Source organism: Kwoniella bestiolae, chromosome 1 (assembly GCF_000512585.2).
Source record: "Kwoniella bestiolae CBS 10118 chromosome 1, complete sequence".
Taxonomy (NCBI): Eukaryota; Fungi; Basidiomycota; class Tremellomycetes; order Tremellales; family Cryptococcaceae; genus Kwoniella; species Kwoniella bestiolae.
The window spans coordinates 7,330,485-7,346,033 of NC_089241.1; the positions used below are offsets into that span (position 1 = coordinate 7,330,485).

Genomic DNA, 15,549 nt, shown 5'->3' on the forward strand with positions numbered 1-15,549 from the left:
ATAACTCAATCTGTACAATCCAGTATAAGGTAGACTTTGGGAATCGGAAAAGGACAGCGCAGCAACAAGATCATCGGAAGGAAGCAATTCATCACTATGCATAATCATTGATCATTGATCATTCTTGCATTTCACCTAGTTTGCAAAGTATCTACGGAGCACAGCATTCGGAAGCAATGAATCTGAATAGATATGTTGCAAATGCAAGTGACGAGTTGAGACCCCCATCCAAATATCTTCACAATCTCTCCACGATTTCTGCCACACTGAATCCTTACTACTGAGATTGATTGAATCGATAATTCTGATGTATTCACAGATATCTTACCAGTCAAGAATATCTCGAGCATCCTGTATCGACAGATTTGAGCGATGGCGATACCGTTCTTTCACCGTTGTAGACATCGACCAATAATATCGGATGATCATCGACCTTGCTGTTGCATCGATATCGATTCTGACCAATCAACCATGTCGCCGACTGATTCAGTCAAACGTCTGCCTATTTCACACCACTACTCCCCCTCCCAGCCAGTGCCTAAAACCATAAATGACACTCTTGAGCGTCTACCTTCAGGGCCAACTAAAACTCTGTCATCCCAGCTTGACTAGGCGCCACACTCATATTATCGTCCTCGCCATCCCCGCCCTTATACCCATAAGCATACATAGACGCACTGGCAGCTTCGCTCCCGAAACTTCCCCTCCTCTTCCCTCCTCCCAGCCTATCGAACTGAGAGTATCCGATCCCACCTATTCCAGGCGTGAGGTTCCCCTTGGAATTTCCATTGGTAGGTATTCCCGAATCGGTGGGTTGTTGGGAGATGACTGAGGAGGCGTATCCAGTATATGTCTTGGGTTTAGATCCGCCCGGTGGGAATAGGGGGAAAGCGGAGTTGGTGATTGCTTGGGAAATTACTGATTGAGAGTCGGATGGGACGAAGGAGAGAGTATTGTGGGTTCGGTAGTATGATGGATCGAAGCGGCCAGCGGCTGGTCCGGGTACTCTGCCGATGTCTATGGTGCAAGCGTATATCAGCTGAAGCCTACCCAAAGAGGGAGGCGAAAGCCGACTCACTCTTATCCATGTACTCTCCTGCTGGACTTTCACGTCTCTTGAATGGGTCCATAGCAGCCGCCAGAGATTTCTTAGGTCTTGAGAATTGCATCATACTTGGTTGAAGGTTGCTCAGAGGCCCTTCGACGAAACATGATTTCTCCTTGTAGTGGGTGAGAAGGTATAACCAAAGGGGATGCTAAGGTATGAAGTTTATCAGCTGAGTTTCTTCCGGGAATACCAGCTGAAAAAAGAGTAGAAACTTACCTTGCTCAATACCTTTGGATTACCCAGAATGACCACTCCATACTTAGCTCTAGTCAAAGCTACGTTCAACCTCCTAGGATCATTCAAGAAACCGATACCTTGATGTTCGTTTGATCTCACACAACTCAGGATGATATAATCCTTCTCTCGACCTTGGAAAGCATCCACCGACGCAACTTCCACTTCCTTGTACAAGTCTTTCTTGAGACTTCCATGCAATTGCATATACGCTGCGATGTACGATCGTTGACCTTCATAAGGAGTGATCACACCTATTTGGGAGGGAAGGACACCCGATTTGAAGAATTTCGTGACCATCTTCTCGACGTTTGAGGCTTCAGTTCGATTCAAGAAGGAAGTACCACTAGATGATATCTCCTCCGTACCGAGATTCTGATGGAAGAACATAGGCGTATCGCCGACTGGCCATGGGAAATCGACGTTCTTTCTAAGTCTTTCAGGTGCAGTGACACCATTCTGTAGGGTACCTTCGTAGAACATGTTGGATGGGAACTCAGATAGACAAGGGTGCATTCGATATTGCACTTGAAGTCGAATTGGTCGATTACCCAAGATGACTAATCTTTCGAATAAAGATTGGGATAGACCAGCTCTTGCGGCTTTCTTGTTCATGATGACTGGACCAAGCTGTTGGTGATCACCGACGAGAACAGCTTGCTTACATCCCATGACGAGGGGGATCATACATTCTGTAAAAAAGTTGTCAGCTATGAAGTCCATGTGCAGGAAGAGGTGCAAGACTAGCTCACCTGGTTCCGCTGACTGAGTAGCTTCGTCTATCAAGACAGTCCTAAACTTGAACTTGCTTAATCTCTGATCACCAGCACCAACACAAGTCGTACAGATGACGTCCGCAGCATTGAGAATATCCTTCTCGCACGCTCTGACCAAACTCTTATATTTCCTCTCATCACTCTGACTCAATTCACCTTGATCGTTCCTGAGTTGAATAAGCTTCTGTAGTTCAGGATGTGTATCGGCATTGTTGACCTGGCTGTGGAGTGATAGGAAGTCCACATTTGATGCGAGTGCTTCTCGTGATTTGGCAGCGATTCGAACGACCTTCAAGCCAGTTTGATGGATCTTCTCACATAGATGGTCGACAGCGACGTTCGATGGTGCGCAGACCAAGACTTGACCGGGGTTCATCTTGGCCAAGTGGTAAACGATCGATGCCGAAGTGACTGTTTTACCAGTACCGGGAGGACCTTGGATCAGACTGAGTGGTTTTTGCAGGACAGCCTTGACGGCAGCCATTTGAGAGTGATTCAGTTCGGGTAGGTTGGGCGCCGAGAATCTTTTGGGCATTTGAGTTCGTAAAACTTGAGGTTCGAGCTCGTGACCGAGGAGTTTGTGGTACTGTGCGGCGTGGGTAAGCTAACTTTCAAAAGTGGTGGAAGAAAACAGCTTACTATGTATCCGCTAACGCTCTTCTCGTCGATAGCGAAAGTCTTCATGGCAGCTTGCATCCTATCGAAACTTGTAGCTTTCCATACGAAATCAACAGAGAAGCCATGAGTACAATCGGAAGGTACCCCATCGTTTCGTCTCAATTCCAAGCAAATCTCATCGGAGACGTCTGACGAGGCATCGTTATCAGCTACAGTTCATGGCTATCACTCAGATCCTAGCTGAACTCACTGTTAGGAATTTTGATAACACTGCCAATACCCTCCCATCCTTCACTACTACCACCTCCACCCCAACCTTTCGAACTAAAGGCCTGCATTCCCTTAATTCCAGCAGAAGTGGTTCCAACAAATTTCAATCTCAATTCATCACCAACAGCTAACCTCACTTCTCCCGATTCCAATTTGGGCATACAGAACCACGCTAGTCGTTTTTGATTCAAACCCATATCCCATCTTATGGTGATGTCATTTTCAGTTTGCGATTCCTTCATTCGTTTATCGTAATCTGCTTCTATCTTCACGAGCGGTCCGAAAATGTTTTGGTATTGATAGGCATCTTCGTATCTATGCAATGCTGTCAGCTAGTATTCCCTTGACGGAGCAAGGCACATATTAGCATACCTGAGTAAAATAGGTTGCATCTCCTCTTCCCCTGATTGAGCCTCGGCATCCTCCAATCTAGCATCCGGATTATCTCTCCACAGTTCCTCCAACTTGGAAATCTGAGCTAGAGAGATCTGCCTCGCTCTTAGTTGTTCGGCTTCAGAGGGGATTTTAACAAGCCAAGATAAGAATTGTCTATCGTCGATGATGGCTGACCACTGTGATGTATCCCAATTGATATCTCTTGAATTGGTCAAGGCCGCACAGGGTTGTCTGTGGGATGAATTGAAGTTTAGTCCATGAGTTGTTCCACGCTGAGCGAAAAGAAAGAGTTAACTCACCGACAAAGAAGCACGACAACAGTATCACTCTTCGCAGGAATGAACCCCAACATGAAAACGTTCTTACTTCCACAATTGTAGCCTGAGACGATATGTCAGCTGAAACCTCGGCTACGGCGATGGGTGGGGACCAGCTGACTTACATTCTGGTACGGTATCACCTAGAGCACTCTCCTTGTGTAAGACTACTTCCTTATGTTTGGCTTTGACCAGGTGATTGACTATATGTGATGCCGAGGTGTTTCCTCGAGAATTGCAGAACCATTTATTGCAATGTAGGCACTGCAACATAACAGACATGTCAGCTAGGTCCCTCTATTGTTTTGTCAGAGAAGGAGAAAGCTCACCTTGACTACACATTGAGGGTTATGTATACCGCAGTAGCTACAACGCACCACACGATGATCCGATCAGCTCCCTTCGTCGACAGATACATTCTCCTAACTGTAATCACCCAGGCAAACCAACGCAGATATAGACATAGTACTCACGCGCAAGCATGTTCAACCCCTACACCAAGCATCTCCCTCTCCCTCTCCTCGAACTCCTCGTCACCGTACCTCGGATCCGATATACCCATATCATTGAACTGACTCGCGAAATCGCCGTTTATCGTAGAGGGCGCATGGTTGTGGGTATGACCACCGTCAAGGACAGAGTTGGGTACCGCTGAATAGACAGACGTGAGATCATCGTCTTGCGGGCCGTACTACGATCCAATGTATGACGTGTTAGCAAAAGCTCCAGCAGCAGGTTGGAGTGATATTGATGAGTGGCAAGGACAAGAGAAGGAAGATCGAGATTAGACGGACGAACCTGTGAAGCTCCCTCGAAATTTGAGAATTCCATTGTGGTCTCCTACCCCCAGAAATATCTTGGATGTCTTACTAAATAGCCTGGGTATATAAGAGAAAAAGAAATACGGGCTGAGATGAAGATCAAGATATATCAAATGACAGATACACTCATAACAAATCAAGAAGGAACATTTCCTTTTTACCTCGACCGAACACACAAAAAAGGTGGTGACGATGAAACATGAAGTGGCAATCTCCGCTTTGGCGAGAACAGCATAGGTGGGACGGCAAAGTATCACCTTGACTTGCTCTATGCTGTTCTCGTTAGAATCTCTACGGTGAGTGTCCTATGGATCGAGAACATCATAGATGTCCATGTCCACTTTCAGCCCAAACGTTACAGGAGTAAACCCGCTGCATATGAACTGCATAATGTTTTCTCTCCAATCATCTGCCTGCTTGTGACATTTTTGTAATTTTACAAAGATGTTACATCATGTTTTCATTTACTGCTATACTGCTATTGCTATACTTGAAATACTACAATGGACACCTACTAAGAGTGGGTTATGCTTTACAACTAGTTTCGTTTGTTGCTTGCATATGTATCTACTTTGTTTGGGTTTATGATATGATACTGAGTAGAGTCGTATGGTCGACCAGATAGAGAGTGGTAAGTAGGAACAGGAACTCCCCTCAGCAGACCGGCATGTTCCTCTTTCGAAAGCACAAAGCACAGTGAGGCATTATCACGAGCACCATCACTTAGCATACTCCCTTCTAAGCTTCTCCCTTCTAATCTCCCACTTCCTCCTCTCCTCCTCCTCCTCATCCATCAACCCCAGCACCAACTCCTGCGGGCCATCATCCTCCACCGCCTTATTATACTCCTCCTCCCAGCCCGTGTTCCATTCCTCGTCAAAGTCGAGGTCCGCATCACTAGCTTCAGTGGTAGGTATCAGATCTGACGAAGGGGATTCCTGCGAATCTTTCGAAGATGATAAATCCGGATTCGGATTCAAGATTGATATGGAATCTTCATCCTCGAAGCTTAATCCCAGACCTTCCTTCCTGGCTTTCTCCCTCCGTTGAGATTGATGTTTATGTTTGATATACTGTGATTGCGCCTTGACATATTCCTTCTTCACTCTATCTACACCGGCTGTTACGGACCTGATTGGTATTCTGGTAGTGGTTGTCCACCGCGTAGAATGGATGGGCGATCCGTTAGGTAAGCCTGGTAATTGTGTCAAGGGTCGATCTTCCATTATAGAGTGTAAAGCAGATAACAGCGGTTCGTCAAATGGTTTGACATTCTCAGGTAATGGTGAGACGGCTTCGACTTCTTTCCTGAATAACAGCTTATGTTGTCTTGCCTCGAGGTCCATGATGGATAAGGGAGAATAATCGTCGATAGGTTTCGCAGAGAAGAACTCGATTTGGCGTGATAGGTAGATTGAAGCGGGTAGGATGGATGGGTTGACACAATGAGTGCGTATTTCAGCTCGAGCAAGACTCCTGAATTGTCATATATCAGCGTTTTGCGATAAGGGTCAGATACGATATCACTCACTTTGTCTGCCCTGCATGGGAGGAGGTACGGGAAGTTACGGACTGTGAGGACTCTTCGAGTAGGACAACATCACCGGTACGGTCGTGGAGATTCCAGGCCGCCTTGACCGCTGAATCAACCTCCAGATCACGACCATCGCCGAATGCTTTGTTCCGCATCATCTCAGTCAGAGCACTTCCCCTTCTGTGCGATGATTGGGAGCCTTTGTCGACCGCCTTGATCTGTTCAGTAGGACGTAGAGATATCCGAGCGAGCTCCAAGGTATCAGATGTTGCACGGTATACCGAGATGTCTTGACAATACATCCCTTTGTGCAAAGGGTGTCGGCGGTTACATGTGAAGTGGAAAAATGCTTCGCCAGCGGCGGATAAAGAAGTTGGAGATTGAGAGTGAGCGGTATCCGGAGCTCGACGAGGTCTGAGTCTTGCGATTGGAGTGATCACGGTTGACAGAGGGTGAAGCCGAGAATGATTGACTACTTTATCTGTAGCATGCGCGACAGACGACGACGGTCCGCCAGAAGGATGGATGGGGAACACATCTGTTTTGGTGTTGGAAGATTAGCTCAATTCTGGTTAGAAGGATGAAGGAAAACCAACTCACGGACGGTACCTTTGCCTGTTCCTACACCTATCCATCTTCCATTCGTGTCCCAGGCGACTTGCTTCACGGTCGCAGCTGTATGACCTCGTCTAAGCTCGTACAGGTGCCACACTTGACCTTTCACTTCCCCCATCTCATCTTTATCTATTCCGGCAGGATGGACATCTAGAATGTGGAATGATCTCCCATCATCCGGCGCGGCGAATAATTGGGTTCCATCTGGTGAGAAAGACAAGTGCGCAACAGGATGGGGGCGATTATTGGATGATCTCCTAGCACCAGACTGATGTGGAGAAGCTGGATCAATGGGTAATGGAGAAGTAGAAGGTGGTAGGCGGAAATGAGCAATCATCTCGTAAGCTTCTGTGTGTGTTGGCTGGTGACTGTCTGATTGTCTGGAATGAGACCGGCGAGATTTGGAACGAGATTTGTGATTCCGTCTGGAAGGGGGCGGAAATAGATCAATAACTTTGACCCATTCTCCTCCTGGCGCTGGTATGGCCGAAGAGGATGAAGACGAAACCTCTTCCAGAACACTTGATTCCTCAAGACTCCTACTCTCGGCTTCCAAGTCGAAATCATCAGTCTCCTCATCACCCAAAGTTCCGCTAGAATCCGTTGGAGCGCTCTTAGCTAGTCGAGTAGTCCGAGCACGATTGGCAGCTTTCGCTCCCATCTTCAGACCTGCCCACACTCCTCGAGCTACACCTCCTCCGATCTCCACGGCAGATGACAGGATGGCCGCTTGGGTATCTTGACCAGTAGCTGAAGATCGTCTGAGCTGCTCAGAGGAGACGGTTCGGGAGCTTCTAAGAGTTGTTGAAGTAATGATGGATCCGAGACCATCGGGACCGGGAGCATGAGGTGCAGCGGAGGTGGCAAATGCGAGAAGGCGACTAGATAAGGATATGGTGGGAAGGCCAGCGTGATGATTAAGAGCAGCTTGAGAGATTGGTGAGGAAGGTAGCGGCTCGAAGGTCTCAGCAGAAAAGAGGTGGATCAACGGTGCGGGATGAGCGGTAGTCTGTGCGTCGAAACCAGACATGAGTATGTGTAGTCTTGCTCAGCAGAAAGACAAAGACAACTCACGACAGCGATCACCTTGTTGGATGATGCGACCTCAGCTACGTTCCCTGTTGTCAGCTCGATCCTCCTGATTGCTACTCCTGTACGAAGATTCACCACCACTAATGCTAAAGAACCTTTAGTGGATTTGCGTGTACTTGTGGATAGTACAATCAAAGCTACCAATAACCCATTCTCCTCGACATTCTTCTTCAGTAGAGTCATACTGATCACTCGGTCAAGTCCTCCCAGAAATCCCTCTTCCGCCCCATCAACCTTTGATCCTCTGACGTTCTTGTCGTACTTGATAGTAGGTATAGACATTATCTCCTCCGGCGCGACAAAGGGTTCCGGTATGTGAGGATCGTCAGGAATATGGTTATTGTAAATAGTGAAGACTTGGAGAGCGTGGGTCTTGGACGATACCAGCAATAAAGGGCTATACGTGACATCAGCTCATCGCAATCTCGAACGGTGAGACATGTAGCTTACATTCGACCCCTTCCATCACCTATATCACCTTCTTGCCAAATCGCCTTAACTCCATCAATATTACCACCAACTTTCACGGGTGATGGTGGTGTAGCCGCCTGTTGTTTGACCGGTGAGGTAGGTAAGAAACCTTTCAAAGATGTCATACCTGCCAGAGAGGGGAGATGGGACATGATTGGACTGAGAATGGATGCAGAGGTATCACTATGGCGCAAAATAAATAATCAGGCCGGGCAAGAAGATGGATAGAATGATGATTAGATGACAAGTACTCACTTCAGGTCTATTGCTATATATCATATGGGATCGATGGGTCAGCACAAGGCGGTGGCAAGCCAACTGAGATGATACGCACGGATACCCTGTCTCCTCCCCGTCCGTCTTCTACCACCCCTACCATCGTCGGGAAGATGTCGTTGAGAATCGACATGGTCCGAAGTAGGCATGGGATGTGATTGGAGGTGTGGAAGTTGTTTGAGTAAGTTTGACTAGCAAACTTTGGTTTGATTGTTCAGCTGTAAGTTGACCGTATATTGATATGAAGTATAAGATATGAGTTGATCGAAAGTGATGAGTGGTAAGTGTATATGTAGATATATTGGTAATGAGCGATAGACAATCGGACACAAAGGTATGGATGGCAATCACTAAATCAGCTGTCGGTCTTTTCATATTTTTGTATATCCGAGATATAAGACAGGTGGGGATCAACTTACACGTTTATCGTATACGTATGCGGGGGTGGTATAAAAGGAAGAGAGTGGGGGTAATCAAGTGTATAAAAAGAGGGATAAGAGATGGGTCTGGTTATGATTGTGACAAGTGGCTCTTCCAGTCTACTACTTGCACGTTGTATCCTGTACTTGACTCAAAAAGTGATCTTGACTACGGGTGGCAATAGCGATGGATGGGTGGACAGAGACGCGTGATTATCGGTTCCGGGATCGTATGTGTATGTGTGTATGTATGTGTATGTATATATGCAGTCGGATGCAGGATGACAGAAGTAACGATGGCGAACTAGTGAGATATCTGTTAATTGTGGGGTTGTTGCTAATGATGTATGGTGTATTTGACTGTGTTGCTGATCTGGAATACTGTATGAGTGAGATTGAGATTGGGGACTGATAAGGCAACGTGAAGTGATCCCAAACATGACAACCACAAAGCAACAACAACAAACACGGCTACTCGCGGGGTCACAAGCCGAGTACTGAGTACTCACTCAGTACCAATCGAGTCACAGGTTTAACTGTATGACGACGTTCTTACATAATACCCAAAACGAACATCCTTATCAGCTGAAAGAGGTAAACCCCAAGATAGCAGCGTGAACCACACGTGCTTGACTCCTCCCTATTATTCGAGGAGGAGGATGAGGGGGTGAAAGGAATAAAGGGATGAGCACGGACCTCTATCAGGATGTGTATTTAGCTGGTCAAGCTGTTGGCTGTTTGACATGCTTCAGTGCACTAGACTGCTCATACTCACTCTTCCTCCTTTCTCTTCATATCTCTTTGCAATGTGATCATGTCTCCTCACATCGTCTACCAGCCGGTACAACGAACATAACGATACTGACCATATCGATGATCTCTCTGTGTCAACCATAGCACTCAGCTGAAGACCCAATTCAAGGAAGATCATTATTGCGAATATTTCCTCTCCTCGGTGAGATATACACTACTCGTGATCATCCTCTTCTCAGATAAATCAGCCATCGTTCCTTTATATGGACGTTCTTTTTGGCACCCACCTCACCGTTTCACCCCGAGAACAGTCAATGGTCATTGTCCTCTAATCAGTGGGCAGGTTCAGATGGACACAGGCTTATTTGAGGTGAGTGACACTTTCTCAATGATACTTCATCGTGAGCTGACGAGATGGAAAAGGAAGAAATTGTTAATCTCGACCTCAAGAGATATCCCACCAAATCGCGATGGCATCGACAATGACAGACGAAGAGTTTGAAACCATCGACTGCACCCAACCCCAAAAAGTAGAACCCTCTCCATCTTCCTACCCACCACCCTTATTTTTACCCCTACGGTACCAAAGGCAAGGCTCAATCCTCGATCATCCCTCATTCCTCCGTTTTCCTCAACCCACCAAAACCCTATCCCTTCCCGAAACGATTCAACCCCCTTCTCCACCAGTGACGAGGACCATCCCCCCATTCCCACTTACCGCTGCTGATTTTGCCTTGGTAGAAGGGATAGATGAAGGGACGTACAGAGCAGTGAAGAGAGCTAGGAGGGAGGAGACAAGGGAAGCACGAGCGGCGAGGAAGAAGCTGAGGAAGGAGGAGGGTAGGAAAGAGGTATTGAGGAAGGTAAATAGTGGTTGGGAAGTGATATGCGTAGGAGACGATGAGGATGATGTGATGGGGGATGTGGTGAGTGGTCAAGACCTAGGTCAAGTCAAACAACCCACAAAGCAGTCTTTACTGAATATTGTTCTTACCTATCAGGATCATGTTTCTCTCAGTAATATTGACATTAACGATTCTTTCGAGTCAATCGAAAGTGGTCGAGAAACATCGTCATCACCTTCGTCATCAAGGACTGCTTCCGGAACCTCATCGCATTCAAACTCGACAATAACTCTTCCCGATGAACCTCTACCAGAACCTCCATTCGACGCATCTCAAGTCCTCTCAAGCAGTATGGACATTGATCTAGACCAGCCCCGATCACCTATTCAAGAAACAGATTTCCCTGCTTCGCTCGAGCCAAACCCCTTCTCGAATGACAGCGAGGATGTACCTCAAATCTCTAACGAGTCAGCTCAAGAATCAGAAACTGCTCTGGCGCTAGAGGCGGTGAAGATTTTGGTAGGGAGGGCAAACAATGATAATCAGGATATTACGATGGAGCAGCATCCGGAAGGATCTTCATCTTCCGCCCCGCCAACTCAAGTTTCTGACGATAGTCACGACATGAACTTCGACTCCGATGTGTCAGGTGTACCGCAGACACTTTCAAGAACGCTGATTCAACCGAACTCAGACGTTGGATCTGCGTTGGGGGATACCTTAGACCATGAGACCTCAATCAGCTTGCCGGTGGACGAGATAGACGGGTCAGACCATACACCATCTCTTCCTCCTCTACTTGACAAGACCAATATTACCCAGCCTGACTGCCATGGTTCTGATGGACTGATGCCTCAGCAGACACAACGCTTGATGGAAAACGCCAATTCAACCAACATAAGTATACAGAATCCTCACTCTATCACAGTCGAGGGAGATGGCGATAGTATACTACACGATCCTATGGACGATACTGCCAACACAAGTCAACAACTTCGAAGAGCACCTTCCTCCTCCTCCATCGACATGCCATGTCCCAACCCGGCTCTCATACAACCTTCTTCTCTCCCTTATCCTACCCACTCGCAATGTACCATTCCCCAATCCGAATCGGCAACCCCGGACCAGTCTCAGACTGACGCCATGGGCCCTGCTTCCTGGATCAATGAGGTGCAAAGTCCCTTCGCCAAGCTTGGTCGAGGTGCGCCTAGACCTAGCAGAAACCATGTCGCACTGCCAAAAACCCCCTTCTCACTCTTCAAGCCTACTCGGCTACCCAGTCAACAACGTGACATGCACGCCCCAAGCGACAGCGATGTCACACCATCCGACAGGTCGAAAAGCTCAAAGGCGACGAACGGATATCTACCTACACCCTCACCTTCACCTTCACCGTCCAAACCTTCCAAGATCAATATGCAAGTTGGTCCGCCATCTGGATGGACGATTTCGAAATTCTACCCATCATAGAGGATAGCGTCCTACGGTGCGACCGTCTGATTTTGACTTTATGTCTGATATGGCCACATTGTACCGTATTTTCATTTTAATTAAGATTGGACTCTTCGAAAGTTTTGGTACCTTTTACTGCGGCTCATGATTATATAGTATATTATTGGTTCATACGACTCTTGCGATTTCTTATGTTTATAGACGACGAAGGGCGAAGGGCGAAGGAAGGATTCTGCGTTGTATTATATTTAGTATTTCATTACATTGTATAATAGCCCAACACATGCAAATCATCATTCTCATGTACAGTATAATGTACGAGAGCAAGATCGTACCGATGATGTCACTCGAGTGTGAGTAATGGCTGTCCAATAGATATATGTTATGTGGGATCTCGATACCGGGGAGCGCAAGGCTGTAGACGGAAGGTAAATGAGTTTGGAAAGTGTAGTATACATACAATACATGACATGATTGAAACTCTATAAATGTATACCGAATCCTAACCCCATCTCAAGCAGGAGAGAGGATACTACCTTGTGTGTTGTGTGAATATGACTTTCCGCAGATGGCTACATACTTAATGCTTAGCGATATCGGGTAGATCAGATTAGAAATCGTCCGCGATGGACAGCTTGACTTGTTCACCAGGTTTGAACGGTGGTAAACCTATACGATATGACCCAACAATGAGCATGAGCGATCCAAGTCATGGGATAGGTTAGATGATCGACCACAGAGTCTTCACGTCGAATGATCCTATTCGATCCAATGCGACCTGAGGTAATTCCGAAAGCAGCGAACACTCACCAAGATAAGGACAACTCCCACACCTAAACGCATCCCCCAAATAACAGCTCCCACAACTACTAGTCTTCTTTGCCTCCGCCCTCTTCTCAGTGGGCCATACACCCTCCACTCCAACCGTAGCATTCCTCAGTACATCAGGTATATCATCATCACCCTCAAGGAAAAAGGACTTCTGAGCCTCCCTTATAGCACTTTGAGTTTGTTGTTCCTCCTGATCCTCCAACTCCTTCAGTCCACAGGTACAATCCTTACATGCTCTCCTCCTCTTGACCTTCTTACCGTCACTCTCTGGGAATACACATTCCGGGCGCTGTTTGTCCTCTGGAGTTAAGAGGGATTTACCACCATCTTCAAGAAGGGGGGAATCAATGGCCCATAAGGCCGCTTTGAGCGCTTTGTCGCCTTTTCTCTTCAATGTCAGAGGTCTCGCTCCGTTGGTTGGAGCCGAGGGGACGGAGGTTGGGACTGGTACGGAAGGTGTGGAGGGAGAGGTATAGGCAATGATGTTACTTGATGGGGTGGGTAGGAGCGGGGTGAATGATTGGTTGGCAAGGGAGGAATGGAGGGATGTGAGGTCCGATTCGGAGTGGGAGGGGGGTAGGTGGATGAATAGTTGGGTGGAAGGTGGGATGGTCGAGAGGAGGTTTGTGGGAAGGGGTAGAGGGAGGATTAGGTGGATGGTCAGAGGTGGTGATGGGAGGGTTGTAGCTGATTACGACGACTGTTAGCTCGTGTGACCGGTACAGTGCTAGACAAGGGTTGACAAAAAGGGTAAGAATTATACCCACCATTATCCAAAATACGATCTACCATCTCTCCCTGTACGTTACCTCCCTGGTTTTTCAACTCAATCAACACATTCTGATACTCCTCGATACGCTGCATGGAACCGAGCACTACCTGGGTGGAGGTAGAGGAGGAGGAAGCGGTGGCGAATCCGTTGATTGCTGTCATGGCGATGCTCTCGTTGCTTGGTAGGGGTCGATATGAGATATACGAGGTTGCTGTACTGGCTCTTGATGATGGTCTTTGATATGAGTTAGTAACATGAGATAGTTGTAAAGTCTAATGTAGCGAGGGAGTGGTGTATTACTTGATTATTGATTACTAAGTGGAGGAGTATGAAAAACTCTCTCTCCCTTCTCGTACTGTGCTTGGCTGACTCAGTGCAATTCAACTTCTTCGGGTTTGCTACTTCACCATTGCGGTTACGTAATGAGCAATGGCAGCCTGATATTGCTTCCGTCTCATTGGATATGTGGCAGATCCAATCAGAGAACAGAGCTCCCCCACTGCCCACTTGACCTTGCGCAACGTGGAACAGTTCATTGCTGCACTGTACTAGTAGCACTGACGGGATCTGATGGATCTGGAATGGGAAATCCACTAGCTCATGAGGTGACCTCATACCAAGCTAAGAGACGAGCTATTCTAATCTGATAAAACCATGACGAGTGACTGCGCCGATCCACGTCAACTGCAGAGAGAATCACTACGCGAGGATGAACATCATGCATGGAAATCAATCCAATCACTCCTTTTGACGTGGACGTGGATCGGAAACCGTTAGCGAACCTTTTGGGGCTACTGTATCACAAACACGATCACAATCACGCCTTTTATATGTCTTAGCTTGTCGTGTGATCCGTATCATTCCGAGGTGATCGTATCATCGTATCATCCATTCTCAACACGATCACGTCCATCTTACATGCCATGTGTTGAGGAGGTCTGATGATCATAAAACCTCATACACATGTATGCACACATCACAGCGTCATCTGCTCATCTGCTCGTCATATTGTCATATTTATGCATGCATGTAATAATGTTCTGGAAACGCACACATACCAATCTGAGCTCCGAAGATCCAGAAATGAGCTCCTCCCAAATCCTCACCGCAAGTGACGAAGGGTTCCCCGCACTCGGATTTCCAGAGCGTTCGGGGACATTCGCGGCGTGATCGTAGAACCTACCCTTATCACCTGATTTTGCTTTTATGAGCGAGAGGAGCGCGTTGTTTAGCTTTTGCCTGATTCGGGCCATCCCGCGGATCATCGCATCATTCATGGATCAGACGAGGGTTTTAGACCCCGAGAGATACCGAGAATCCGGTCGAGAAAATGAGCACCTCATATCGCGAGCAATTTTATATATAATAGAGGAAATGCATGCATTGGGGAGGGAGGACAAGAAAGAGACTTTTTGAACTCCTCCTGAACAATACATTATAGCCCACTGTTATACCAGTTTGAAACGCAATTCACTCTCATATAAGTCAGCCGTGATTTACACTGTCTGTTACTACGTCAATCAGCTTTATCAACCAATCCACATCAGATTCAATTTCTCCAGCTCACTCGGCATATAACGAACGCTCAAGTGATCAGACCCACACCCCAAACCAAATCAAATACATCGTACCAATCTCTCTTCACTACCTATTCAAAGCAAATCACACACCATGACTTCAATGGCTCAACCCATAAACTTCCCCTCCTCCCGACCAACCTACCGCCGTTCAGGCTCGGTCGAAGTGTCCTCACCATCCTCATCACCCAGATCATCATCCCTCGAACTCGGTACCTCACCGACCCAGCAACACCCTTGTCCACACTTGAACCAATTCGTTCAATCGCTCGTAAAAGCTTATTGGGGTCCTAATACCAGTACGAACACCAATGGGACCCCCAGACGTTAAACCCATCCCAAACAACACAACACCAACACAATAAACCTATA

General features: G+C 47.1%; 5 protein-coding genes across 5 annotated transcripts; 2 read left to right on the forward strand and 3 right to left on the reverse strand.

The window, feature by feature from the left end:
• Positions 1-583: 583 nt before the first annotated feature.
• On the reverse strand, positions 584-4,550 carry I302_102753 (uncharacterized protein; the record flags this gene model as incomplete). The annotated part of the gene is made up of 12 exons (XM_019188125.1): positions 584-1,017; positions 1,079-1,256; positions 1,325-2,034; positions 2,095-2,704; positions 2,758-2,924; positions 2,987-3,321; positions 3,379-3,633; positions 3,702-3,783; positions 3,845-3,983; positions 4,049-4,085; positions 4,193-4,410; positions 4,518-4,550. The coding sequence occupies 12 exons, from the start codon at positions 4,548-4,550 to the stop codon at positions 584-586; spliced, it is 3,198 nt and encodes a 1,065-aa protein (XP_019051003.1).
• A 709-nt stretch (positions 4,551-5,259) lies between these two features.
• Positions 5,260-8,404, reverse strand: I302_102754 (uncharacterized protein; the record flags this gene model as incomplete). The annotated part of the gene is made up of 5 exons (XM_019188126.2): positions 5,260-6,016; positions 6,072-6,612; positions 6,675-7,698; positions 7,764-8,178; positions 8,232-8,404. The coding sequence occupies 5 exons, from the start codon at positions 8,402-8,404 to the stop codon at positions 5,260-5,262; spliced, it is 2,910 nt and encodes a 969-aa protein (XP_019051004.2).
• A 1,766-nt stretch (positions 8,405-10,170) lies between these two features.
• Positions 10,171-12,015, forward strand: I302_102755 (uncharacterized protein; the record flags this gene model as incomplete). Its single annotated transcript, XM_019188127.1, has 1 exon — positions 10,171-12,015. One exon carries the CDS (start codon positions 10,171-10,173, stop codon positions 12,013-12,015), a length of 1,845 nt encoding a protein of 614 aa, XP_019051005.1.
• Positions 12,016-12,607: 592 nt separating this feature from the next.
• Positions 12,608-13,761, reverse strand: I302_102756 (Fe-S cluster assembly protein DRE2; the record flags this gene model as incomplete). The annotated part of the gene is made up of 3 exons (XM_019188128.1): positions 12,608-12,666; positions 12,808-13,515; positions 13,596-13,761. 3 exons carry the CDS (start codon positions 13,759-13,761, stop codon positions 12,608-12,610), a joined length of 933 nt encoding a protein of 310 aa, XP_019051006.1.
• A 1,510-nt stretch (positions 13,762-15,271) lies between these two features.
• Positions 15,272-15,508, forward strand: I302_102757 (uncharacterized protein; the record flags this gene model as incomplete). Its single annotated transcript, XM_019188129.1, has 1 exon — positions 15,272-15,508. One exon carries the CDS (start codon positions 15,272-15,274, stop codon positions 15,506-15,508), a length of 237 nt encoding a protein of 78 aa, XP_019051007.1.
• Between the last annotated feature and the right edge of the window lie 41 nt (positions 15,509-15,549).